The sequence below is a fragment of the Kryptolebias marmoratus genome, linkage group LG7 (genome assembly GCF_001649575.2).
Source record: "Kryptolebias marmoratus isolate JLee-2015 linkage group LG7, ASM164957v2, whole genome shotgun sequence".
NCBI classification, from domain to species: domain Eukaryota; kingdom Metazoa; phylum Chordata; class Actinopteri; order Cyprinodontiformes; family Rivulidae; genus Kryptolebias; species Kryptolebias marmoratus.
In genome coordinates, this window is record NC_051436.1 from 24,148,699 (window position 1) to 24,174,694 (window position 25,996).

The 25,996-nt window shown below is 38.3% G+C and overlaps 1 protein-coding gene and 1 long non-coding RNA gene across 5 annotated transcripts in view; both read right to left on the reverse strand.

Moving 5' to 3' along the window:
* Positions 1 to 4,023: 4,023 nt before the first annotated feature.
* Positions 4,024 to 6,720, reverse strand: LOC119617202. Its single transcript, XR_005233420.1, has 4 exons — positions 6,548 to 6,720; positions 5,607 to 5,715; positions 4,794 to 5,072; positions 4,024 to 4,347 (listed from the first exon to the last, which is right to left on the reverse strand). It is a non-coding gene; the product is annotated as an uncharacterized LOC119617202 (long non-coding RNA).
* A 1,793-nt stretch (positions 6,721 to 8,513) lies between these two features.
* Positions 8,514 to 25,996, reverse strand: part of LOC108246483 (wiskott-Aldrich syndrome protein family member 3-like) — a 64,381-nt gene continuing 46,898 nt past the window's right edge. For 2 of the 4 annotated variants that reach the window (XM_017434052.2, XM_017434053.2), the window contains 8 exons: positions 23,936 to 24,089; positions 23,742 to 23,859; positions 21,613 to 21,681; positions 21,044 to 21,088; positions 18,225 to 18,358; positions 17,439 to 17,735; positions 16,166 to 16,581; positions 8,514 to 15,517 (listed from right to left, as the gene is read on the reverse strand). In XM_017434052.2, the coding sequence (XP_017289541.1) occupies positions 15,360 to 15,517; positions 16,166 to 16,581; positions 17,439 to 17,735; positions 18,225 to 18,358; positions 21,044 to 21,088; positions 21,613 to 21,681; positions 23,742 to 23,859; positions 23,936 to 24,089 (1,391 nt within the window). In that variant the 3' untranslated portion in view covers positions 8,514 to 15,359. The remainder of the gene's footprint in view (positions 15,518 to 16,165; positions 16,582 to 17,438; positions 17,736 to 18,224; positions 18,359 to 21,043; positions 21,089 to 21,612; positions 21,682 to 23,741; positions 23,860 to 23,935; positions 24,090 to 25,996) is intronic. The other 2 variants (XM_017434055.2, XM_017434056.2) reach the window with 2 other exon arrangements.

The following is a 25,996-nucleotide window of genomic DNA, read 5'->3' on the forward strand; positions in this document are numbered from 1 at the left end:
GAGGGACACGGTCGAACGCCTTCTCCAAGTCCACAAAAAACATGTAGACTGGTTGGGCGAACTCCCATGCACCCTCAAGGTCCCTGCTGAGGGTATAGAGCTGGTCCAATGTTCCACGGCCAGGACGAAAACCACACTGCTCTTCCTGAATCCGAGGTTCGACAATCCGACGGACCCTGCTCTCCAGAACCCCCGAATAGACCTTACCAGGGAGGCTTAAGAGTGTGATCCCTCTGTAGTTGGAAAACACTCTCTGGTATCCCCTTTTTGAATAAGGGGACCACCACCCCGGTCTGCCAATCCAGGGAACTGCCCCCGATGTCCACGCAATATTGCAGAGTCGCGTTAACCAACACAACCCTACAACATCCAGTATATTTTTCATATTCTCTATAAACGAAATCAGGTGACTGTACATTGTCCAAAATTGGTAATTCTAGGTTTTTCCAGGTGGTGAAATAGGCAGTTATCAAACCAGTGTCCGTTGTTTTATTATTATTATTATTATTATTGTTTACAGGAAATGAATCAAACATCTGGTCTCTCTTAACAGCATGTATGAGTTATTCAGGAAAACATCAAACACAATTTGTTTTTCTGTATCTTTTTGATTCTAACTATAACTAGAAGCACTCACAGAGCACAAACCTCCACCAAGGCCACAGCATAATTAAAAAAATAGTGATCTGAACCATAATCTGGATCATCACAAAAAATCAACATATTGGGTTTTTTTTGTGATAACCCCAACATTTCCTGAAAATTTAATCCAAATCTGTTCATTAGGTTTTATGTGATCTTGCTAACAGATACGCAAACAAACCAAAGGACGAAACCAAAATCATACCATTCTTGGCAGAGGTTACAAAAGGGTCATATGTAGGAGCATAGAGATGTTTTAACAAAGGGGTTACCTGTGACCTTGACCTTGACCTTTGACCTTAAACTTTGACCGGATCACCACCAAAAATAAACCAATTGTTCTTTGTACCATGTTTCCTAAAAAAATCATAAAAATCCATCCATAACTTATAACCACGATAATCATTTGCACAGACAGACAGATAGAGACAAACAAACAGACGCAACTGAAAACATAAGCTCAATGTAATTAGACTGAAACAGGCAATGCATTATTTTAGACTTCATTTAATGTCTCATAATGAAGCAAACAATGTCTTTTGACCATTTTGCTGTATTTTATTTATTTATTTATTTATTTATTTATTTATTGTTGTTGTTTTTGACAGTGACTCTCTTTCTCCTCATCTTCCCCTTTCTGCTGTGTCACCATCTGTGTCCCAAAATGGGAAACAGCTCTTATCGCTTTCACCTCCGCCTAGCCAAGGCACAAAACCAGCATGGTGTCGAAGCAGCCAATGTTGACAGTGGTGCCTCATTGCTGAGAATAGTGAGCCGTGATTGCTCGATTTACGTCATGGGTATGAACTGACTGAAAATGCTGAGTAACTGCTTCCATTTTGGACTGTTCATCAAGAAAGGCCAATTTTCTCCAAAGAAAAAAAAATCTACATGCAATTAATAAGTCATGGTCATGCCCCTTTCCCCTTCTCAGTTTTATCTCTTGGTATTTGTTTTTTTGTTTTTTTTAAATGGCATGTGATGTAAATAAAAAAATAAAACCATGAAACAACAATGATAAATCATTTCAAAACTTTTTCCATCTTTACTGGGACATCTTGTACAGTATAACTGGGAAAAATGAGTTACACAAAACAATGTAGGAAGCTGGTTTCGTAAGTGTGCACACTCTGGAATTGATACTTTGAAAGATGAAATTGAAGCAGAAGGTGCTTCAACAGTCTTCTTTGGCTGGAATCTATTAGCAGACCACAACTTTATGTCATGTCGGGTTTTAAGCCGTCGAGGAGCAACGTTCACCATGGGAGGCAAACATTCAGGCACTGAAGTGTTGGCCAGCCGCTCCATAAATACGCCACAGCAGCCAGCTCCAGATTGGACACAGGTGCGCCTACGGGGTTGGCACCGCATCTCTCCTGGGGCTCAGTTATCCGGTGACATCTGATGGACGGGAAAGCAGGCAAAAAAAAAAAAAAAACTCGGACCATGACACTTTACTTGGTATTCTATTAAATTTACCTCTAAATTCTGGCTTGGCCATGTTAAAACTTTTAAAGTTAAAGTTAAAGTTAAAGTACCACTGATTGGACACCCTGGACAGGTCGCAAGTTCATCGCAGGGCCACATAGAGACTAACGAGACAAACAACCATTCACACTCTTACTCACACCTAGGGACAATTTTAGATTCATCAATTAACCTAACATGCATGTTTTTGGTCGGTGGGAGGCAACCGGAGTACCCGGAGTAAACCCACATGTGCACAGGGAGAACATGCAAACTCCACCCAGAAAAGCCCCAGGCTGGGAAGCGATCTGTAACCTTCTTGCTGGCAGGCACCAGCTCTATAATAAAAAAAAACCCTCCTCAATCATGTATAATCTAAATGAAATATAGGATCATCTAAATAAAATCACGAAACCAGACATATCTAAGCATGAGCTAAGACAGTCAAAATAGTAGCTGAAATAATCTAAATGAAATCATAATCAAATATAGAAATACAGAAGTAAAAACATTAATCATGTGTAATCTAAATGAAATATAGGATAACCTAAGTAAAATCACGAAACTAAACATATCTAAACATGAGCTAAGACAGTTAAAATAGTAGCTAAAATAATCTAAATAAAATCATGATAAAGTTAAAGCTGAACTAAACAACAATTAGGAATCTAACAATCTAACAATATTTAAAATATGAGCTAAGATAAACTAAACTAAACTAAATGTACAGGAACTAAACTAAATGTACAGGAAGGCTAAATAAGCTAAAACATGAGAATGCTAAAACTAACAGTACAGAACTTTCTAATAGTACCAAAGGCCCGCTAAGCAGCCAACATTAGAATTACAGGTCTATTCTGCCTGATTTGAGCGAGCAACTTCCTCCAAGATGTAAGCCATATTATTATTGAGTTCCAGAACCGCAATTCAGTCTGCAGTCCTGTAAAAGGATTGCATCCAACTTGCTATTCAGCTCCCGTAACCACACAGTTTGATTGCTGACCGCCGAACCCATCAAACAAATTTGACGATAAGTCAGGTAACTGCCTAATCCAAACAGCAGAAATCCTGTTATCAAAAATCCAAATATTTAAAGATCTTCCACGTCTTCCACAGACAGACTCGTCAGACAACCCAGATAGCAAATGGACTCCGGACCGGATCCGTTCCGGATGTAGCGTAGGCTCCGGAATGGATCCACAAAACAGATCCAGATCGGAGTCCACTTGCACACCGCAACGGATCCGGAATGGATAAGGATCACGGATCTGGGCCTATCCGGATCCACTCATTAAGAGCTTCATCCGGCCCGGATCCATTTTGGACCCGTTCATAGAATACGTCATCTGGCCTGGATCCGTTCTGGACCCGTTTATGATACTTATATCGGAGGTGAACTCATTTGGTCCAAATTCTTTATTTATCATGACTTAACAAAAGTAAATACAGATAAACTTGCTTACCAGCCAGAAACGACTACATAAAAATGATTTATTGTGAAGCAGCAAAAGAAAAAAGCTATGTGTAAATTAGTTTTGAAGCTAGACAGTGACACAGTTGGTAGCACTGTTGCAAGTGTTAGAATCCCAGTAAAGGGTCTTTCTGCTTGTTGTTTGCATGTTCTCCCTGTACTGTATATACATGGGGTCTCTGGGTATTTAATCTCATCTGCTATCCACAAACTGTGCTGTACTGCTCTCCCTGCCTCCTTCCTGCTCTGTACCAGGACATTTACCTCCACCAATCTCCCTGAAGATCTATGGGCAGGGCCGGACCTAGCCTGTCTGGACGCTTCCCCTTTCCCTCCAACCTATGAGTTATTCTGGCGAGACACTTAAAGAGCTGGCACAAACACCAGATTGACCAACACATCGCTACAAGTGGTTAATAACAAGACAATAGAGACAAAAAACATGAAAATTTATAAATGTATTTGTATTTTCAAAACTGCTTACATCAGTTACATGTTTATGTCAGTTAAACAATAAGTCAACCTAGAAATTAACCAAAAATTAACACAGATAAACACACACTTTCAATTACACAAACAATAAACAAAATAAGCCAGAAGGGACATAACAGTCAATCATATGTCATTTTCGGCAGAGTGAACCTCATGTGTAGCAGTGCGTCGCCTTGAGGTTCCCCTATCTGCTGCCAGGTTGAACCACCTGATGACATGCTTGCAGACATCCTGCTCTGTGGAAACATGAGCAACCTGATTTTTTCTGACAGAATCTGTAATCACAAAAGCAGATTTTCATAATGACAATTATGAAAGGCCTAGCCAAACATCAAGCATCTAATTGCAGCTCGACCCAGTCTGAATATCCAGTCGGGTTCGGGACATAGACCTAAACTCTGGTGCTGCACCACAGTGTTAGGTTCATCCAGGTGTTTTGAATGGTTGTCATGAGATATTATAGGACTTCTCAAACATGCATGAGAGAGTCAAAGCAACACTCCAGGAATGTTTTTAACAAGGGAAAACAAGTCAATATGATATTAACCCCCCCCATACCGTTTAAGGCCTTGCATTTAACAAAATTCATTTAATGCTTCTGAATGCATTTTGGTGCCTCATGTAAACTCTGAGTCAGCACATACCAAAAAGATGAACATACAAAGGGAAACAATCAAATATTTAATCAAAATCGTATAACTATATGATTATTATTACTCACGAGAGCAGGGAATGGAGCCCAAAGTCATTTCTACCTCTTTGTCTGTTAGGTGTGTACATCATGCTCTCAGAAGAGGTTTGCTGCTGTTCTGTTGGCCAACATTCACCTTGTGTCGGTGGAGTGGGTGGAGGCAGAACAACTGTGCTGCTCCTCTGCACATGACAAGGTGGTGGTGGCTCAGCATGAGCTTGTGGTAGTGTTGAGGGTTTGGGTTGCACCCTGGCTCTCCTCTTCTGTTGATCTTCCTCACTGTCATCACCCGAATCTCCAAAGAAATGTCTACATTTGAGAGGAAAAACAACCACAGTCAGTCAGTCATGACCTCCCTAAATAATTATACTGTATTGTAATATATTAATAACAGTCACATCTTCATTTGTACTTAACCACATGTTAATATTAAAAAATCTCAAACTGCCATTAGCCAAGCTACAGTTATTTTTTTTATCCCGAGTTATTTGTTGATCAATATGTACCAGGGGTCTGCAAATCTAGGCTTTAATCTGGTGTCGTGCAGCTTTTAGATGAGTCTCTGCTTTAATGCATCTGAGGTAATTATAGAGGTCATCAGCAGGACTCTGAACTTGACAGCATACTAAGGAGGTAATTCAGCCATTTCATTCTGCTGTGTTGGACAAGGGACACATCAAAAAGTTGCAGTTCACCAGCCTTAGAGGCCTGGAATTGAAGACCTCTGATGTGACCTCTAATTGTCTGCACGGCACTGTTTTCCTTTTACAGCTGTCTTTGCATGTGTGTTTCAGACAGTTAAAGTTGAATTTACGTGGAAATATAAAACTACAAGATGCTTACATCGCCTTTTGCTTTGGTCGAATGTCCTCTTCTTTCTCTTCTGTTTGCAAATCAGAGGTTCTGCATGACAGTGACCTAGACAGGTAGAAGCGTGCCTCAAGGTACTGATCTAAAAACAGTTAAAAAAAATTCAGACAGTGGGAAAGAATAAAGTCATGACATGAAAAATACTGTTTGCTACTTATAGCTTGCATATTGTTCTCACTCTCCTAACAATTTGCAAGCAATCCAGCTTACATCACATCTCAGCTTTAAAAGCTCAACTCCACACTCTCCATTTCTGAATTAAGAAAAATCCTCGGATGAGAAGCGAAACGTCTTCAATTACAGAATAGAAGTCCAGTTGTTTTTGTTTTTTAACCCTTTTTGAATTCACCATGGCCTGGATGACAGAATCTACACCAGCACACAAACACCCCCATAAACATACTGTAACGCTTTCCCTTGTTATGCGTGGTAACTCACACAAAGCGCGACTCTCGTGGAAGTTGAACGATTATTTTATTCCTAGCTGTTGTCGGCCTCAGCCACACGGTACAGATCCACAACCAGAGGTTACCTTTTTCCTCCCTTTTCTTTTGCAGCCTTCTCTACCTCCTGTCGTAAACTGTTGTGAACCACATGCTACAGAACATGCTATAAAGCTAACTGCAGAACATGCTACAATACACACACCGCTAGCATGCACACATCGCTAGCTGAGACATCGCGGACATTTAGCGATGATCAGTCATAAACAAAATATTATTGGTGTTTATCAAGCTTTAACTCAAATCTACATTAGCTACATTTGGTGCTACTTAGCTAGCACCAAATGCTAGTTAACCAAGCTCGCTGGTCATTACAAAGTTACAATTAGCAAAAAGACATATCAGATACATTCACACACTTTTCCGTCTGCACAAACAAGCACATATTAACAGTTTTACCAGCTTACTTACTGTGCAAGAAGTGAACGATCCGAAGGAGACGCTGTCGCTGTCCAACTTCTAACTCCGAATGACGTCAATGCTGTAACAGAGAATGGTTTAAAAAGAGCGCGTACGATGTGTGGATCCGCTCCGACGGTGCAGCAGGTTCGCTGTTTAACAGTTCACTGTTTTGGGGGAGGGGCGATCAGTGGATCAGTAAGGCAGACCTGAGCGGACTTAGGGCGGATCCGCCCCGGAGTCCACTGCTATCTGGGAAACAATATTCCATTTTCTGCACAATCCATTGTGTATCCAGCAAATAATGTCTTCTCCAGGCAAGCTGGCTCTCCTTTCATCAGCCTACCCATTGAGAAAATTTGATCAATTGCGTTAAGAGACCAGCTGACCAGAACCATAGTTTATAAATTTTGGAGAATATGCAAAGAGAGGCTCCGAAAAAGAGATCACTCTTTTTGGATTACTTTTCCCTTCTTCTTGAGTGGTTACGAAAGTGTCATTGAACACCAAACACTGTTCTTCAAGTTGGGGTTATTAATGGTTACCTGGGTGTCGTTGCTGACACCACCTAAGTTTCCCTTTTCAACTCTTGGATCCTGTTTGTTGTGATTCAAAGGCCTTTCGACTGGCCTTGAATCCCAAATGGGGGATATGTAGCATGAAGAACAACCCCTTTTTCCATGACCTTTGACCTACTGTCATCTTTCAGTAACTGTTCTCTCTGAAGTTCATTCCAACCTGATTGTTTGGACACGTGGATCACTCGTGAACATCAAATCAGTTATTCACAGATTATGTACATGCTTTCCCAAGGCCTGTGAAAAACAACCCCTCACCCCCAACATGATTTATTGTTGAAATTAGATATGTTTATTTGGTTACTAAGGTTTTGAAATATAATGATTATAATTTCTGTGTGAGAAGTTATTCAAATGTTTTAACAAAATTACTACACAGGAAAATAATTCTGTTTACCTTGAATAAAACCTCAGTTCCAGCTGGAAAAAAAGCAACCCCACAGCATGATGCTGCCATCACCATGTTTTACTGTGTTCTTTTGATAATTCACAATCTTGCTCTTGCACTATAATACCTTTTGGAATTGTGGCCTAAAAGTTAAACTTTGAGTGCATCAGTCCAGAACACGTTTCCTCAAAAGCTTTTGGGAAACTTGATATATTATTTTGCAATACTTAGCCGGGCCAGAATGTTGTTGTAAGCAATAGCCTCCCTACCCTGTTGTTTAGACATATTGATAATACAGGAGATTGATGTCACATGTAGTACACAAAACAAGAAGTACTTGTCAGAAATATCTTTAGACTCCTCTTGCCAGCTTCTCTGACCATATTTTATCTAGTCTTTTTTTCAATTTTGAAGTCTAGTTCTCAGTATAATGTTTGTTCCAGTTTTTCCTTCACTTCTTGATGACTGTCTTCACTGTGTTCCACTGGATATTGGACGCTGAGTTATTTTTTTGTACCCTTCTCCTGATTGACGCCTTTCAACAGTGACATACTTCTGATGCTTTGTGAGATCTCTGAGAACCATAGCTTTTGCTGTAGGACACAACTGAGTAAATGTCAGGAAAATCCTACAGCTAAACTTTATTTCACCTTGATCAGCCACTTTAATTGATAGCAGGTGTGCTGCCAACAGGAAATAATACCAAAAAATGTTTCATACAAAGTATTACTCTACAGTTGTGCACACTTATGCAACCAGCTGATTGCACTTTTCTTTTATATTTTTCCCTTGACAGATTTTTTTTTGTTTGAAAATTAAAATAGTATAAGATATATGACACAGTAAAACTGGGGAAAGTTTTTAAATGACCTATGACTCATTTTTTGACATTACAACAACCTGACATTTTAACAGTCAGGGTGGCAACTTTTTATCTCCACTGAGTTTTGATCAGGAAAAAACATGTTTACAACATAAAATAGAAAAGAAAACAAAGGACATCAAATTTTGTTCACCATTTATTGTCTATAATTACATGCATACTTGCTTACAGTTGATTTTAGTGTGCAATACACGGTTTGACTTAAGTTATAATTAACCAAATGTATTTAACTGTAAAGGCTGCCTTACCAAAAGTCTATACAACATGATTCATTTCTCACATTTTCAACACATAACATTTTCTTACAAGCCAGAAGCCACAGATACACAAAATGTAGTTATTTTAAAATCTCTTCCTTTTGTATTTTTGCCTTTTTTTGTTAATAAACACACCACATTGATGTAAAAATAGAGAGAAAAGTCACAATTATTTTAAGTTAGAGCTTAACATTCTTAAATGCTGAAAGTTATTTAAATTTTTTGCAGGATAGATAATTGTATCTAGGTCTCCTGCATGACAACACAACCACATAATACACAATCAGAACAATTAGACCTGGGTGACATTTTAGAGATTCTAGCAGACCTTTATGCATCAGAGTCTTCTGTTACAATACAAATCTTTTTTTCTTTTCTTTTTTCAAAGTAAAATCTTAGCAAGCTGTGTGGAAAATCCACTCTAGCTGTAGATATGTGCTTTTTTAGCATTATAATAATAATAATAATAATAATAATAATAATAATAATAATAATAATAATAATAATAATAATGATGATGATGATGATGATGATAACAATAATAATAATAATAATGTTTTCAAATGCAGATCTTGGCACAGTTTAAAAATCCTACCTCACACTTCTAGGGAGAATACCAAAAACCCATCATGTTGTATCATTCAGTCCTTAATTCAGATGTGATTGTATTCAACAACAGAGGGCAGCTGCTGAGTAAGCCACCTATTGTGTTTATATACATAAAAAAACCTACTTCTGAGCTCATTTGTAAAGCAACAATAAAATCTTCAAACCTGTGGGACAACTGAACTTCAGAACAGTCAGATATGTAGCACACGCTCACTAAATGGTCTCATTTTGTTTAGTTTTGTTATTATTATCAATTAAATCAAACTTCAGCATATCCACTCAAATGTCTTTGAATTGTGTGAGATTTTAGGATAAAAATAAATAAAAATGCTCGAATCAGAACCAAAATGAAAATATGCATTACAATAAAAAAAAATTTTTTGGTTTTTTTAAGTAGTGTTTTGTGGAGTTGTTTTCAGTAGTCAATATCTTATCTACAGTAGAAATCCCTCAGAACATTATCAGTTTGGAGAATCAGGGAAAACATTATTTCTGGGGAGACCAACTAATGGTTAGTTTAATGAGGCCAAGATCAAAGTGGATTTCTGCCATCTTAGGACAACTCCAAATTTTTACTGTGGTTTATTCAATTGCTTTAAAAAAATTGACATTATCGTAATATATGCATTTGATCATTATTTACATAAAAGTTTATTTACACTGAAGACTGTGTCAATTATGGTCATTCAGTATAACACTAATGATCTATGGGAAAATGTGCCACAAAATGAGTTAAACACAACCTGCCAAGTAAAAGTAAGATGGAGCAAAAATAATGGTGATAGTGATAAAAACAACATTCACTCAAACTGATTACCACATTAGCTTTGCATCACATATTTACTTTGACTGGTTACACTTAACACATTCTATAGGACTATTACTGAAAACAAACCACAGACTGACTAGGTGTTCAGCATAAATAACCACAAACCTCAGTGAAAAATAAATATCAACTGTGAAATTATTGGCAGTGTAAAAGTTTCCAAAATAGTGTTCACGTAAACTGCTATGAAATCTTTTTCATATTAAAGTAGCATTGATCTACTTTGGTCAAGGCTTTGCTCCAACTAGCTGTTAGCTTATCACTAAGTCTTCAAACTGATATTGCTTGGAACAATTTCTACTGCAGGTAAGATAATGTATACTGGAAATAAAACTGATATGAACTGGATTTCTTAAATTCAATTCAATAAATCCACTTCAATAAATCAAAACTATCCCTTTTAGAATTACCATCTAGCATCCACTTTACAATGGAGGAAAACTTGGTTTCCTGGACAATTACTGTTAGTGGAATCCTTTAGAAAAATATTTATTGAGGTCAATTAAAACAAAGTAACTTCATCCCTACAATATCAGAAAACAGTGTGAAGTGCTCGTTCTGATAACGTAAAATAAAATAATAAAAAGAGTAAATTGCAACAATATTTTTATTTAATATATTTTCTGCAGCTATACAAAATGCTGCTTATGATAGAAAATCAGAGCAAAAGTAGTTTAAATATAACATTAAACACTTCTTCCTGTCAGATTTTAGCTTTGGCTAAGGATAGTAATATTACATCAAATTAATGAGCGTCAAATAAATCAAATAAACTTTCAGCTCATCTTTTAACTGAATTCTCTGACACAGGTTGACTTCTTTCATCTGACCTCACCCTAGAATAAAGCAGAAAACAAATCACTGCAGCACATTTGAAAAAAAAAAGCACATTATAAAAACACTACAGTCCAATCAGTTCACACTGAGAATTAGCCAAACCTATACTGAAAAGAGATAGTATACTGTATATTACTGTTGCAAGTCTCTTACACTTAAGCTTTTATAGTTCACAAAAGTATCAGTAGATAGTGATGTTATTGACATTGAGTGAGGCTACGTGAAGCAGTGGAGGTGACCTCTGAAACACTGACTCAAGATGATCGGCTTTATGAGTGTGGCGCTGGTTGTAGTGAAGCATTTATAGAAGACCACAGCACTCAGTCGTTGGTTGAAATGGTCAGTTTTGAGTCAGGAGTGACTAAGAAAAAGAGCCCAAAAACTTAAAAATAGACAAGAAATTGGCAAACATTAATTAGCTTATTTTTTAGGTTGGTTAGGTGATATAGAGGCTGAATAAGAATTAGGCTGGTGATGCTGGTTTTACCAAACCAGCATAGGTGTTTTTGATTTAATCACAGTTTTACTAGAAGCAGTACTTCAAATCTTTTGAAGTGGGTTTTCCATGAAAAGATTAGGAACAACTAATATATGACTTCAGGTTGGAAAAACAGAGTTTAATTCTGACCAAATTGATGAGCTAACGGCTAGTCTGAGCAAACAAAGACCAGGGTGGATCGCTGCAGTCTTAAAGTAACTTTAATCTTAAATGTTCTTAGCGTTCATGTAAATGCTATTTTTTAAAATCCTTTACATCACTGTCAGTTTTGAATTACACAGTTATTTGCACATAATTCTCAGTGTATAACTGACTGTGTATAAATGTTAAATAAACTTCAATTTTGCATTCTATGATTATTCTCACAAAAACATTTTGATATTCCTGTTGGAAGTGACTCCAATCTGCACCAGAAGTGCGAACAGCTAGCTGCTGATGCGACTATTTGTGCTTACAAATAATCAGAGATGTCTGTGTAAATAACCACGTATGGCAAAACTGGTAATAATTTATAGATTCATAAAATAGCATTAGAATAAGGCACTCTAAACTTTTTTCAGATTAAAGTTGTTTTAAGACAGAAGCAATCTAATTTAGTCTTGGCCTACTTAGACTAGCTGTTAGCTTGTTGATTCAATCAGAATCAAACTCTTTCTCCAAACTGAGGTCATTCAAAGAACTGAAATATTAGGTGAAATATTAATTATTAGTAATCAACAGAACACCACTCTGAATGACTGGTCTACAATATATCACATTTATTAAAGTGTAAGTAACAGAACAACATTGACTTTTGGGAGTTTGGCTTTCTAAATACTTGATCAAAACTTTTCTTTTTTTCTGTCAACTAATGACAAAAACAAATTTTTATAGTCATACCACAAAAACTTAACCTAAAATATAAATACAATTAAATTTATTCTAATATTTTTTGCTACATTTCAATTTTATTTTGGTTTTCAGTTTAGTTTATGATGTATACAAAGTAACTATTTTTGTTAAAGAGGTCATCATTTTCTTAGTTCTCCCTTTTCTACTGTGTTTTAAAGTGTCTGAGTATATTAAAAGTCTCAAGATTTTAAAGGAAAATTTTGGCCATAATGAAGGGGATTATAAATAATGTCTTACCTGTAGTAGGTACCCTTTCAAAGCTTTTTGAGAGAAATAAAGTTTATGCCTGACATGACTGATGTGCTAAAAGATAGTGTGACAGCAGCTAAGACCAAAGTGGATTACTGACATCCTAAAAAACTCCAATCTCAAATTCTACAGCAAATCATGCTAACACTAAGCAGTGCCAAATCGTTGGCAGTGTGAAGGTTTAAACAAACCTGGCAGAAATCTCTTAATATTTCTGCTGAAATACCTATTTAAAATGCAAGTAATGTAATATAAAGATAAAAAAAATAGTATTTGCATGAACTGCTGTAAAGTTTTTAGGTATGTAGTTGTTTAAGACAGCAGTAATCCATTTTGGTCTTAGCTGCTTGTTAGCTCATCAATCCATTCAGTTAAATGCTATTTCTCTAAATTAAAGCTTCAAGAAGATATCTACAACAGGGAAGATATTATTTATAACTTTTACCAAGAAACCCACTTCAACATGGTTAATCTTTTCCTTTATTGTCCAAAGTTTACAATAAACATAGGTATTCTGCCACTTGTTCTGGAGTCAGGTCGCAGGGGCAGCAGCTTGAGCAGGAAGGCCCAGACATCTCTTTCCACAACCACCTCTTCCAGCTCTTTTAGGAGGATTCTAAGGCGTTCCCAGGCCAGTCGATACAGAGTTTCTCTAGTGTGTCCTGGGTCTTCCTCAGGGTTTCCTCCCACTTGTACATGCCTGGAACACCTCCCTAGGGAGGCATCAAGAAGGCATCCTTATCAGACGCCCAAGCCACCTCAACTGGTTCCTCACAATGTGGAGGAGCAGCGGCTCTACTCAAAGTCCTTCCCATATAACCAAACTTCTCATCCAATTTCTGAAGGAAAGCCAAACTACCCTGCAGAAAAAAAAACACAGTTTGACCCCCTGTATCTGTGATCTCATTCTTACGATCACTAAGAATAGAACCATAGACCGACCAGTCAACAGAGAGCATTTAGGTCTCCCAGCAGAATGATGGAGTCCCCAGCTGGAGCACCTTCCAGCACTCTCTCTATAGATTTCAAGAAGGCTAGGTACTCTGAACTGCCTTTTGGTGCATAGGCACAAACAACATTTAGAGCACCTACCCCACACCCTCTTGAAAGAGCAGTAAAGCTACCCTCTCATCTACTGGGGAAAACTCCAATGCACAGGCACAAAGCCAGGGGGCCATAACTAGGCCCACAGTAGCCTTGCACCTTTCACCATGGGCAACTCCAGAGTGGAATAAGGTTTAGCCCCTCCCAGGAGATTGGTTCCAGAACCCAAAGTGTGCACTGAGCTGAACCCGACTATATCTAGTCGGTACCTCTCAACCTTATGCACAAGTTCAGGCTCCTTCCCTACCAGAGAAGTGACATTCCATGTCTCAAGAGCCAGCTTCAGTAAGTTAAAGTCGTCTTGGCTACTGCCCATAGCACACTGCACCTGACCCGTATGGCCCCTCCTGCAGGTGATGGGTCCACAGAAAGGCCAATCTGTGTTTAATTTGGGCTGAGCCCAACCAGGCCAAAAGGATAAAGACCTGGTCACTAGGCGCTCACTAACAATCCCTTCCACCAGGCTTGGCTCCAGGGGGAGGCCCTGGTAACCCACGTCCAGGGACATTGAGCCCTGTGTTGTGTTCTGTCTATAGAATTTTTTTTTTGCTGTTGTTTAAATTTTTTAAAGGAAAACAATATACTCTTAAGAGTCTTTCTTTAAAATTGGTAATTAAAATATGAACCCCTTAGTTAGAAAACTGACTGGTTTTATTGAAATATGATCAAGGGAGTTAGTCACAATGTTTTGAAAAATACTAAAGCTGGGTGGTGTTTAGTTTTAACTAATCCTTTTAAACAAGACTAAATTAATTATTCTACAACAAAGACTTAATTTTACTAACTTCCTCTGTAAGAGGAGCAACTAAAGATGAAAATATTAATAATGGATCTTCCGTAAATGTGATGTGCCTTCAAATGTCACTTATATGCCATAATTTATGTACTTTTTAAAAGAATAAGTGCAGAGATAGCTGTTCAACATCTTTTATTTTCCATTCTAAAGTTTGTTAACCTGAAAATTTCAGTGCTAATTATGTTTTATGTTGGACCAAACTCCCAAAAGTTCAGCATTTCTGAATGTGCACATTTAAATAAGCACAAGTCAGAAAAGCACATTAATCTACTCATAAGCTAATATTTTCCCTGATTATCTTGATTTGTTTTCACAAATTCATTCTCAACATTTGGCAGACAGGTTAAGATTGCACTAATAATAATATTAATTCTTGTGCTCTGTTGTGTTTTGTAAACACATTATCCCCTGTAATCATAGAGGGCCTGCTTACTTGCAGCTTGAGAGCCTGTAATATTGCTAATAATTACCACTTGAATGTGTAGGAGGAATGAAGTTTGTGGGTTTTGTTTGTCACAGCTCGGTGTTTATGGTTTTAATTGAGTCGATGGGGGCGGAATGCAGCTGAAATGGAAAGTGCGTTTATTGTGCCGTACGTGATTAGACACAAGAGCCACGGGGAGGGTGGGGGTGGGGGTTCGGTTTAAGAACAGGCATTGTCAAGGCCAACCATGCAAGCTGAAATTATCAACCTGTTGCTGAGCGTTCACAGAGGCTAAAACAGGCAATCTGTGTGAATGTATAGTTGATTGTTTTTTTAGTTGGAAATTTGTATGGCGAACAATCATCAGATCCCTTAGTTTCTAACTCAGCATCACTTTTCTCTCCTCTCACACACACTGTTATTTCCAACAGTTCAGCGTCCCATCTAAATCTCATTTTTCTTTCTTTTAATTCTTTTTATTTTTTAGTCAGACCACTCATTCTCGTCCAGCTCCGAGTCGTCATCAGACTCGCTGTACTCCACTGCGATGCGACGCGAGAGGATGGTGGCCACGTCATTGCCAACAGGCTCCCGCTTTGCCTCCTGTTCCCTTTGCTCTTGCACCTTCCGCAGCTGGATACCTAAAGGGAGGAAGGGAGTATCCAGTGAGGAGGAATAGAGACTGACCACATATTTAAGATGCAGCCATCACTATGTCTCCTTCCGTTAATTTTTAAATCACTTTCATTAGACTGAAGTCTCAAGTTTGTTTTGTTTTTTGATTATCTCGACAAAACAATCTTGTCACCTCAAAAAGCAAATTTGACCAAAACAATATTTTTTTGTTTAGGTTTTTGTACCCTCCTATATGAAAAAAAATTAATTAAGCCACTGTATTTTTTTATTGATGACATTATAAATAATATTGTTAAGGTGTCCCACAACAAAGAATGTTCTAGGTCCCAGTTTCAGTTTATGTTATTTGAAATCCTTGTGGTAAAAGACAAAAAAAAAAGTGGAAATTCTAAATCTGACCTGGAAATTATACTAAAATTAAATTCCATATTTTTTCATACTTTTCAAGATTACATAAAAATCTTACATTTTAGATCCAAAAAGAGGTAAAAAACAAAACCAACTGGACTGAATATGTTTCGTTTCTCATACAAGGAGCTTTCTCAATTCTATATTTTAGAAAATCCACAAAAAATTCTGGGAATTGGATTAAGAAAATCCAAAAACAGTAGGATGTTCATAGTTCTTTCAGTTCCTAACTAACTTTTATTTACCTCTACGTATGGCGGCCAGCAAGTCGGAGCGTGCGTCGCTCATTGGGATCATTCCCAGCATGGTGGTCTTCCTTGTTGGAGGAGCTGCATCCCCCGCTGTCTGGTTGACAGCAGCATGTGGCGGGGATGGGTGGGCCTGGTGTCCCACAGGTGCTCCGGGAGGTGGAGGAGGAGGGGCAGCAGGGGGTGCACCTGAAGGCGGGTGGGCGGGAGAGGGTACGTAGTTGGCTGGGGGAGGAGGAGGAGAAGGGGAGTAGTGACAAGCGAGGGCAGAGGAGGTAGGAGGGATAGCAGAGGCAGCAGCAGAAGGTGGGGATGTGGTGGAATCGAAGGCAGTCTGGGAGGAAGGGATGGTTGGGGGAGGTGGGGGAGGGGCTGGTGGGATGTAGTACTCTGGGATGGTGGAAGGCTGGCTGCTGCAAGGGAGAAAACAAGGATGAGAAAAATCTGACTCTGTTGGCCAGAACTTCCAAGGCGAGAGAGAGATTAGTACAGTTTATTCAGGGGAAAGGTGAGGTCAATATTATGTCACACTACATTCAAAATCCCATGACTTTATATTTACCAGGCTGATAAGATACTTTTATTATGAACATATATCATATTCAAAAAGCGTATTTTCTGTTTTTCCTAATAGCCTCAGTCAGCTGCTCCTCAGAGGAGGAGCTGACTTTTTTCTGATCTAGGAAGAGGGGGAAGAAGTAAAGCTATGTGGCCCTTGAAACATATTTCTTTCTTGTAAGCTCACTAAAAACTATAGACTGAGTGGCACTCACAAAGAACCAATTATATTCCCTGTTAAAAAGTTTTTGTCACAGCAAACATAATAATGACATTTTATGTTTGATTTTATTGTCAGTCATTTTTAAAAGGCATAAAATAATACGTATGTCAAAGTCTGCTATAAGCTAGATACCTACAGTAACTATACAGCATGTATGGGATTATTGACACTGTCAGTTTACATTAATGAATGAGTAACAATTGATGGTGGTGTATGATTTCTGAAGTGGTGTCCCATTTGGTAGTAGGGTATTTCAATCCCTGCTTTTTGCAAGTCTGAATTAAGGGTAGGTGTAGGGGTAAAACTAGGAAATGAGATTCAGCTAAAGTCTGGTAAGTCCACAACTGTTAAAAAATGACTAGGTACATTAGAAAATAGCTTTTATTGACTCCAAAAACTGCATCACCCATGAAGAAATCATCAAGTTTAGTTATATAAAATGTAAAGCTACTAATCTGTGTTGCTTTCAAGCCAAATGAGGAAACCTACCTGTGTCCGGCCCGGTAATCTTTAATTGATTGCTGCCTTGGCCCATTAACTGTCGGATCTCCTCCAGCCTGGACCCCATGTCCTGAAGGGGTCCTGCCAAGAGAGGCCACATGCCGACTTGCTGCAGCCCCACCAGCTCCTGGGGGCTGATTAACTGGCCTAAGGCCCCGATCAAGTGACTGAGTCTGGGCTGCATTGAGATAGTCCCTGGCATGGAGGTCAGTAGGATGGGCAGTGCTGGAGGCCTGGGCAGAGGGGTGGTTGGGGCTTGCTGGGTAGGAGTCAGATGCCATTGACCTTTTAGATTGACATTGAAAGAAAGGGTGGGTGAAAAAGGTGAAAGTTTAGCTCAAAATAACCTCAAAATCTAATTTTGAAAACAATAAATAAATAAATAAAATAAAAATATATATATATTATACTTTATATTCTTTTTAGCATCTTATACCCTGCTGCTTCAGCTTTTTAACCTTTCCTCAAGAGACTGATGATTGATCTCAGTGAAGCTTGAAGGCCGAACTGCTCCAGTTTCTTTTTTATAAGTTTCCCAGAAGAGGGCAGCACAGAACTTTATATATTACAGGTAGTAGGCTGGTGTAGTTTAAGTCTCTAAATTTTTTGACCTGAATATGCTTAAATGTTTGTAATTACAATACTTGATTTAATTCCAGTGACAGGAAACAAGGAATCAGATACTTTGAAGAAGACCTAACTTGTAAAGGATCACCTCTTGTATTTGTCGATGTGTTTGCGAATGTGTGTGTGTGTATATGTATGTGTGTGTACCTGTTATCAGGGGATAGGGAGCCTTCAGAGGACATGCCGTGGTAAGGAGACGGAGTGAGCCTGGCGTCTGGTCTAAACTCCTTATCATAGGCCAAGACGTTCCATTCTTGACGTCGATTACGAGCCTTACGCACCTTTAGAAGTAAACCAGAAAAAATGTAGTTGATGCAAATGAAGTTACCACAATAAATCCAGTCCCTTATTTATTAAATCATTTTTGTACAAAGAAAACAACTGATGATTCAGATGCTTTAAAATTCCTCAACAGCCGCATATTCTGTCTTTTCAGAAAGTGATCACAACTGTACCATCTTATGTCCCATTAGGGACATGGTCATTGAAGCCTAACGAAGGTATTCCTTTTTCTTTTATGACCAGCTTTAATATGCTGATATGATCCCTGGATTAGGAACTACTTGCTCTGTTGATGGTTGATAAGCGTGATCTGGAACACCTGTGGTCTCATTAAGGGCCAATTTGACAGCCTAGTCATACCTCTAACCCAAGTGTCAAAATCAAGGCCCGTGGACCAGATCCAGCTTTTGGTAACATTTTATCTGGGTCTCCGAAATACATTTTATTAGATCTGGGCCTCCAGGTTGGGACAGATCAAGTCTCCTTTGCTTCTTATTTTGATTTTAAAAACTGAGTCTGTTTAGTGAAGTCTTCTTGTGACAGTTACTTTGAAGCCAAGAAAATAAAGTTTTAATTTCTCAGTAATCCTTATTTTGATGTGGAAAGAGCAACCAAGAATATCAAATTGGACTGTGGAAAATCGTGTGCATAAACTTGCAGCAAAGAAACAGTATTGGCTATCTGACTTGAGTTAATGTGCATCAGAGTAACAGCAAGTCTGCTTTAATGCATAATGCCTTTTTATGTATTTTCTTCTTGTTTCAGAGTTAAATGTTTGTAGCTGTATGATTTTCCTCCCCTTTTTAGGGATTGTTAGCTGTTATAATGGAAAAAAATTCACAAGGTGGAATAAAAAATGAATGCTAATGTGTTTTTTAATGTTCGATCAATTATTATTTGTTCAGTAAAGTATGTTCATTCTAACCTCTTTATAATACGAAACTGGGAAAAAGTAATTGATATTACTATATAAATCATTTGACATATTATATCTAAAACCTAGGTTCATTTATGTATTTTTTCAATTAATATTGATTGAGATTGGCCCTTGGCTAGGTCCAAGTTTTAAATTTCAGCCCCCTTGTGTAACTGAGTTTGAAACCTCTGCTCTAACCCTTCATTTCAAGTGACCCCCTTGCCTTTAGTTTTAGGTAACAAATTAGGACACCACTTTAATATGCCAATATGCCAGTCATTTTTTTTTGCCAGAGTTCCAATATAACATTCTCAGCTGTTAATAATTTCTACTGTATGGGCTATAGGCATGTTTTTGTGGTTGTCTACCACTAACCAAAGGTAACATATGACAAAGAGGTGTTTAACAAGCTGGTTGGTCAGTGTGGAGGGATTAAGTACTTCTGTTTATGATTAATCAATTTGTTTTGTTCTTTAACAAGAGGTGAAATTAATTCAGTCTGGAGTTTTGTGGTTACTTCAGTCTGACCAGTCTTTCTTTACTCTCTTTCCCAGGTTCCTTACCAACATGGCTGGTTATGTTGTCTCATCTTAGTGTGTCAGCTCGTAATTATTCTATAACACCGACAATTAGATCTTTGATGGGGCCATTAAACACAACACTAATTTGACTGATTTCCACACTATACTATGAAAAAAAATTGACTTAATTCTTAACTTGGGTTTATTTGTAATATTTAAAATATCTTTTATAACTTTTACACCTGGCACAAACTTTTTCTTGTGACACTTTTAGTCAAGTGTTTACAGTGCGTAGTTGCAGGCACAGCTTGTTTGTGAATGATACTAATGTTAAAGAGATAAACTGGTCCCAGGTGAATGATGATATTTGGTGTTTATGATTTTAAGCCAGTTTTTAGGGCATGCACAATTTGTGTTAGAAAACAATTTACCATAATTTCTGCACCATAAGGCGCACCGGATTACACAAAAAAAAAAAAAAAGGTCACGGAAGCAAAACGGTGAGTTTGGTTGAACTTTATTCTACTATGTAACAATTATTTTACATATTAATTTTTTATCATTCTTCTTCCAAAAATCCATCAAATTCCCCATCTTCTGTCTGAATTGACCAGCTGGGCAATTTTGCCATCAAACATGCCAGGTTCCCTCTCATCATTGTCAAAGTCAGTCTTGTCGCCAGGGGGCTGTTCGGCAAATATGTCGGCTTTCGTGAAAGCTCAGACAACAGTTAAAGCAGATACCTTAGCCCAGGCATCCACAATCCATTCACATATGATGGCGTAACTGTTTTGTAGCATACCGGTGGTATACCTGCCGGAGGCGTGGTGGAGATAAGTGTACATATTCCATAATGTTCTCTGATTGGTTTATCACTGCCAGCGTACGTAACGGTGCTCTACATAATAACGAACAGGGACAGATTTTGGAATTCAGTGCACACATAAGGCACACCGGATTATAAGGCGCACTGACGATTTTTGAGAAAATTTTAGGCTTTAAGGTGCGCCTTATAGACCGGAAAATACGGTAATAAATTTTATGAAAATTTACTTACATTTTCTTTTGGCACTTTTGGATGATTTGTATGCTCCCATAATCAGGAACCACAGTAACAGCCTGACTACGATGGATTTTAATTTTACTAATAAACACTGAGATACTGATCTGGATAAGATAGGTAAGTCCTGATGCCACACGTTTTACAAGTCTGTCATGCACAACTATGTGGATATCTTATTACTGACCTTCTTCACTTCTCTGGTTGGATCTTCAACCTGTCTTTGCTGCTCCTATGGGAGATCAATGTGTACACAAACAGGAAGGAAGAGAAACTGAGTCACTGATTACTGATTTTCCTAAGGCAGAGGGACAATAAACTGGGCCCCTTTACCAGCTATTTCACTATGTGCTAAAATCACACAGAACCAAACAGACACTGATCTACCCACTACTTAGTGACACTAACTAGTACATGGTGAAACAACAAAGCCAAAAATTTGTGAAAACATAAAACAGCAACCAAACTAAACACATGAAAATGAAGCTGCAAGCTAACATGGCACTACACACACAGACACAAACATAAGGAAGTGAGCATGTGCATATGTAGATTTGTATTTTATTTTTTTATTTTTGTAAATGAAATATAGTAATAGTGTTTAAATGTTTTTCTTTGTGATTTTCTGTGTATGCTTCACCTGTGTTCAGGCATCCTCTTAAGTGACTGAGTAATGAGTGTTTATGGGATGTGTGGTGAGAAGGTGAAGGGCATGAAGGGCAGGAAGGAGCAGGTTAGGGGTCTGGGTGGTCTTACAGAGATGGACAGGGGGCTCCTGGGTGGGGCCTGTCTGGAGTGGGGCCTGTCAGGGTGGGCTGGACAGCCCTATGGAAACATGGGAGAAAAACAAGCTTGTGCGTTAGACTGAGCAGAGGAAGAGAAGGGAGGAAGGGGTGGTATACCTTTGAAGCCAGGCAACTATAGACCCTGTTCAGCTTATGTCAGAGAATCATCTGGATCTATGTTTATTCCTCATGTTGTACAAGCATTCTTTATTAGTTTAATGAAATAATTTTTTTTGAAAGCAAGAAATTTTCCCCTAAAATCAGCAAAATAGTACTCTCATGCTTGTCGTAAAGCTGTACAAACTGTCAGGGGACAAAGAAAACCTGTTTAAAAAAAGACCCAAAATAGCAGGTTGCTACTACCAACTGAATACTTTAGTGAGGTCCTCAGACAGGATCTTCCAGAGTCAGACATGGCCTCTCCGTAGAGTTCTGAGAAGATGATAAAACTTGGCTATCAAGATGAACTATAAGTAGTAACAAGGTTTCTGGCACAGCCTTGGATTGCCTTTTGCCCTCTTGTCTCTCCTGGGAGCTCCTGTGTGGGGTGTGCCTTTCTGTCACCTCAGCAGGTTTTCTCTCATTTCCCTGCCAAACAACAGATCGCCCTTTCAATTCTGGTCGCTCTGCTGTCTGAATCAGACTCCAGCCAGGGCTTGGCTACAAACTGAATTTGCCTTCGTGTGTCCCTGACTGCCTCCCTGGCGACTTGCTCTGAGGGCTCAAAAAGTTTTGACAACAGATCGTGCATGGAGGTTTGTTGTGAGGTGAAGTGTGTACAAACTTCAAAACACAATCTCTGGTGCAGTATGAAAATATTTGACCTTTTCCTGAGAATGTGTATTAATGCTGTTCTAAACGCTTACAGCTGTATGCAATGTGCAGCAAATTGCCATTCATTTTTTTGGAATATACAGTCTTTACAACATCATGGCACAGGCTCTATAGATAATAAAGATATAGGAAGCAGGAGACAAATAAAGAAATAAATAAAGAAAGGATGAACAGCAACCTCCAGCATCATCTAGTGTTCAAACCTATTATTTTCTCAAGTGAAAATTAAATTATACTGTTTCATGGGCATTTTTTTTCAAGGATTCCAAACAACAAGCAAGAAACAGAAAAATATAAGCAGCATTAAAAATAAAATTCAACAGAAAGCACAAAGCAGCAAACACATACAGCAGCAGCTGTTTGGTGATTTAGATGGTTGTAGTTTTTTAACTGACTGAATCAAAGAGGAATACCACTAAACATCAGCTCTGAAATATTTTGTTCTCTAGGTCAATCACTAAGCTTAGGTAAAAAACATTTCAACACAGGAACAAAATGTAATGGCAACAAAACAAGTGAAACAGACGTGAAGAAAATGGGAAAAACTGCTGAATTGCTATTCTGGTTTCCAGGGGCATGTGGGCATGCACAATTCAATTCAACTCTGTTCAGTTCATTAATAGTGTCAGTTCACAATGGAAGTTGTCTCAGGGCACTGTACAAAAACATTCACATACATTCTAAAAGCTAATTAGTAAAAGTTATCTAGCTACAGAAGCCAGCAGAAAACAGGATACTATGGCTTTTTTTTCTCAATAGCTCTGTATTTCAAGTTCACGTGAGAACACCAAAAATGAGTTTGTAAGAATTTTCTGTTTGGAGGGCATTTTTAAAATCTCTGTTTATTTCACAAAACCTCTGAGTGGATGGGAGGTGGAAACACAGCTAAAAAAATTCAACTTTTATAAATATTTGAGGTACTGAAGAGAGGGCCTGCAGCTTAACATGAAGTTATTAGTGCCTATATTTCCCTTTGGTCAATGCTTGATGATAAGCTTCCCCAGCTGCTGCTGTAATACCTACCAAATGCACAGTAGAGTAAGGCTAAATGGTGAGTACAGTAACATAAAAGTGCAATAGCACTTAAGTTATAGCAGCATATAATAAAAACTAGGCAGGAAAAAACAATAGCAAATAAAACAGAAGATGAATTTACTGTTCTGACACACTTGCCACACAGTCTGGACATTTACGACCTCGCTGGCACTCACAAATACACTTTTGTGTGTAAATGGACTCCATCAGCACACAGTGGAAGATGCCTACCTTCTGCCGCCTCTTCTCTTTGCGTTTGTCCTCAGTGGCCTGCAGCATCTTCTCCTTCCACAGGTTGAAGAAGTAGGAAGGGTCAGTGTAGAACTTCAGTGCATCTTTCTTGTCATCCCTGCAGAGATGAATGGCAAAAACAGAGGTGAAACACAAACACAGAAGAAAAAGAAGAAAAGACAAACATTACTTACCTATAGGGGGTGAGAATATTGAGTGGTGGGGGCTTGTCACAGCGGTGGTACATCTCCACCACTGGGTTGGGCACAGAGGTCCTGGATACAACCTGTTGATCCTGAATGGTGCTGCTCTTAAAGGCCTTTCTCATGTTGATATCCTGCAAGGAGACTGGAAGCAGAGCAAAAAAATCCCAATCACAAAAAAATCACAAAAAAATATTTTGTAAGTATAAAAATAACCCTGTTTACACCCCACTCAAAAAAACAAAAAACAAAACAGAATCAAACAAAGTTTAGAAGAAGGTTTGTAAAATCTAACCTGATTGCAAAGAGTTCCTCCCCAAAATTTAAAAGCGACAAGCTGTTTGATCCACATGTGCATGAGTGTGTAATTTTGCAGCCTTTCTACCTGCTCGGTGTTTCATTTTTCCTTTTTAAGCTTCTGTCCCTGTGGTCAAATGAATAATCCACAGAACTAGCAGCCAATGCAACTTTCTTTCAGACGCATCTTCAAAGATGCTTCAATCTCACTGTTTCAGTTTTTTTTTTTGGCCAAATCAGTCTTTCTCTCAAGCAAATGTTCTGTTCATCCCATGAGATCTTGCCCATCCCTAATTTTTATTCTGTTAAATTTCAACATATTTACATGCTTGCATACACTATAATTGCAATTGAAACAATATTGAATAGATAATGAATAGGTCCTACTAGTTTTTACTATTGTTTCACCCATTCTGTGCCTAAGATAAACCAGTTAGTCTTGACATAACAGTTGGTAACATAACATACAGTAATAACCAAAGTAGTAGAATTAGTAGTAGAGTTTTCTTTTCTAAAGACCTTTTCTCCTTCCATTTTTACCTTTTTCATTTGGAAAACAACAAAACCAACCAACAAAAAAAAAACATGAGCACATTTTTAGCACATTAGCACATTCTTCCAGAGACATTAGAAAATAAATTCAGAAATGACAGGTGAGAATTGTAGTGGATAAAAGGAAAGTAAGCAAATGTGAGACATGATCCTTCATATAGTAAAGAGATGAAAGAAAGATAGCAAAAGGACGAAAGAGTATGAGCAGGCGAGGAGGAGGAGGAGTGGGAGAAGGAAGGAAGGAAAAGATTAAAGACTGCTGAGCTTTTTCTTTTCTCCGTCTGTGCTGCTCTGATGCTGCTTGTCTGAGGTTGCTGTGCTGCAGAATGACTAGGCAATATCACCAAGGAAGAAAAACGACAGAGAGAAGAAAAGGATAAAAACAAAAGTGAGGAAGAAAAGAACTAAATAAAATGATACTAAAAATGATGCAAAACAATATAGAAATGAGAGGGTTAAATATAAAAATGTGATAAAAGAATAAAAAAACATAACACCTTTCATTTTAAACATGAAAGAAAAAAATGGAACCAAGGCCCAAAATAAGAAGAAATCTCAGCCTAACTGTGTATGTGTGCGCAAGTGCATGTGTGGGGATAATCAATTACTAAATTAGGAGCACTGACCTTCAGAGCCAATAAAAAGCTTAATGGCATAGATTATTACACACACGAGCACCCACAACCACTTTCACACAAACAACACTCACTGTTAATACTGTAGCTTATCAGAGAGTAATACATCTAGGAAAATGTTTATAACACACATGTACTGAGGTATATAAAAATGACAAAAAAGCCATTTTTTCTGACTGCTTCCAGAACCTCCCTGGGCTGCCACCTTATCGTGGTGGAGGGGTTTGAGTGTCCAAGTGATCCTAGGAGCTATGCTGTCAGTTCAATGATCGACTTTGTTGTCGTTTCATCTGATCTGCGGCCGCATGTTTTGGACACGCGGGTGAAGAGAGGGGCGGAGCTGTCAACTGACCACTACCTGGTGGTGAGTTGGCTCCCTAGACCCCAGAGGGTTAAAAAACTCCTCGGTGGCAAGGCTCCGGGGGTAGGTAGCACTTTTCAGCACAAGGCGACTCAAAGTGCTTTACAACACAAGAACAAAATTACAGACAAAGTTACAGAACATGATAATGAACAAAATTACAGACAGGTACAAGATACAATGATAACTAATTGTCTAAATAAGCTA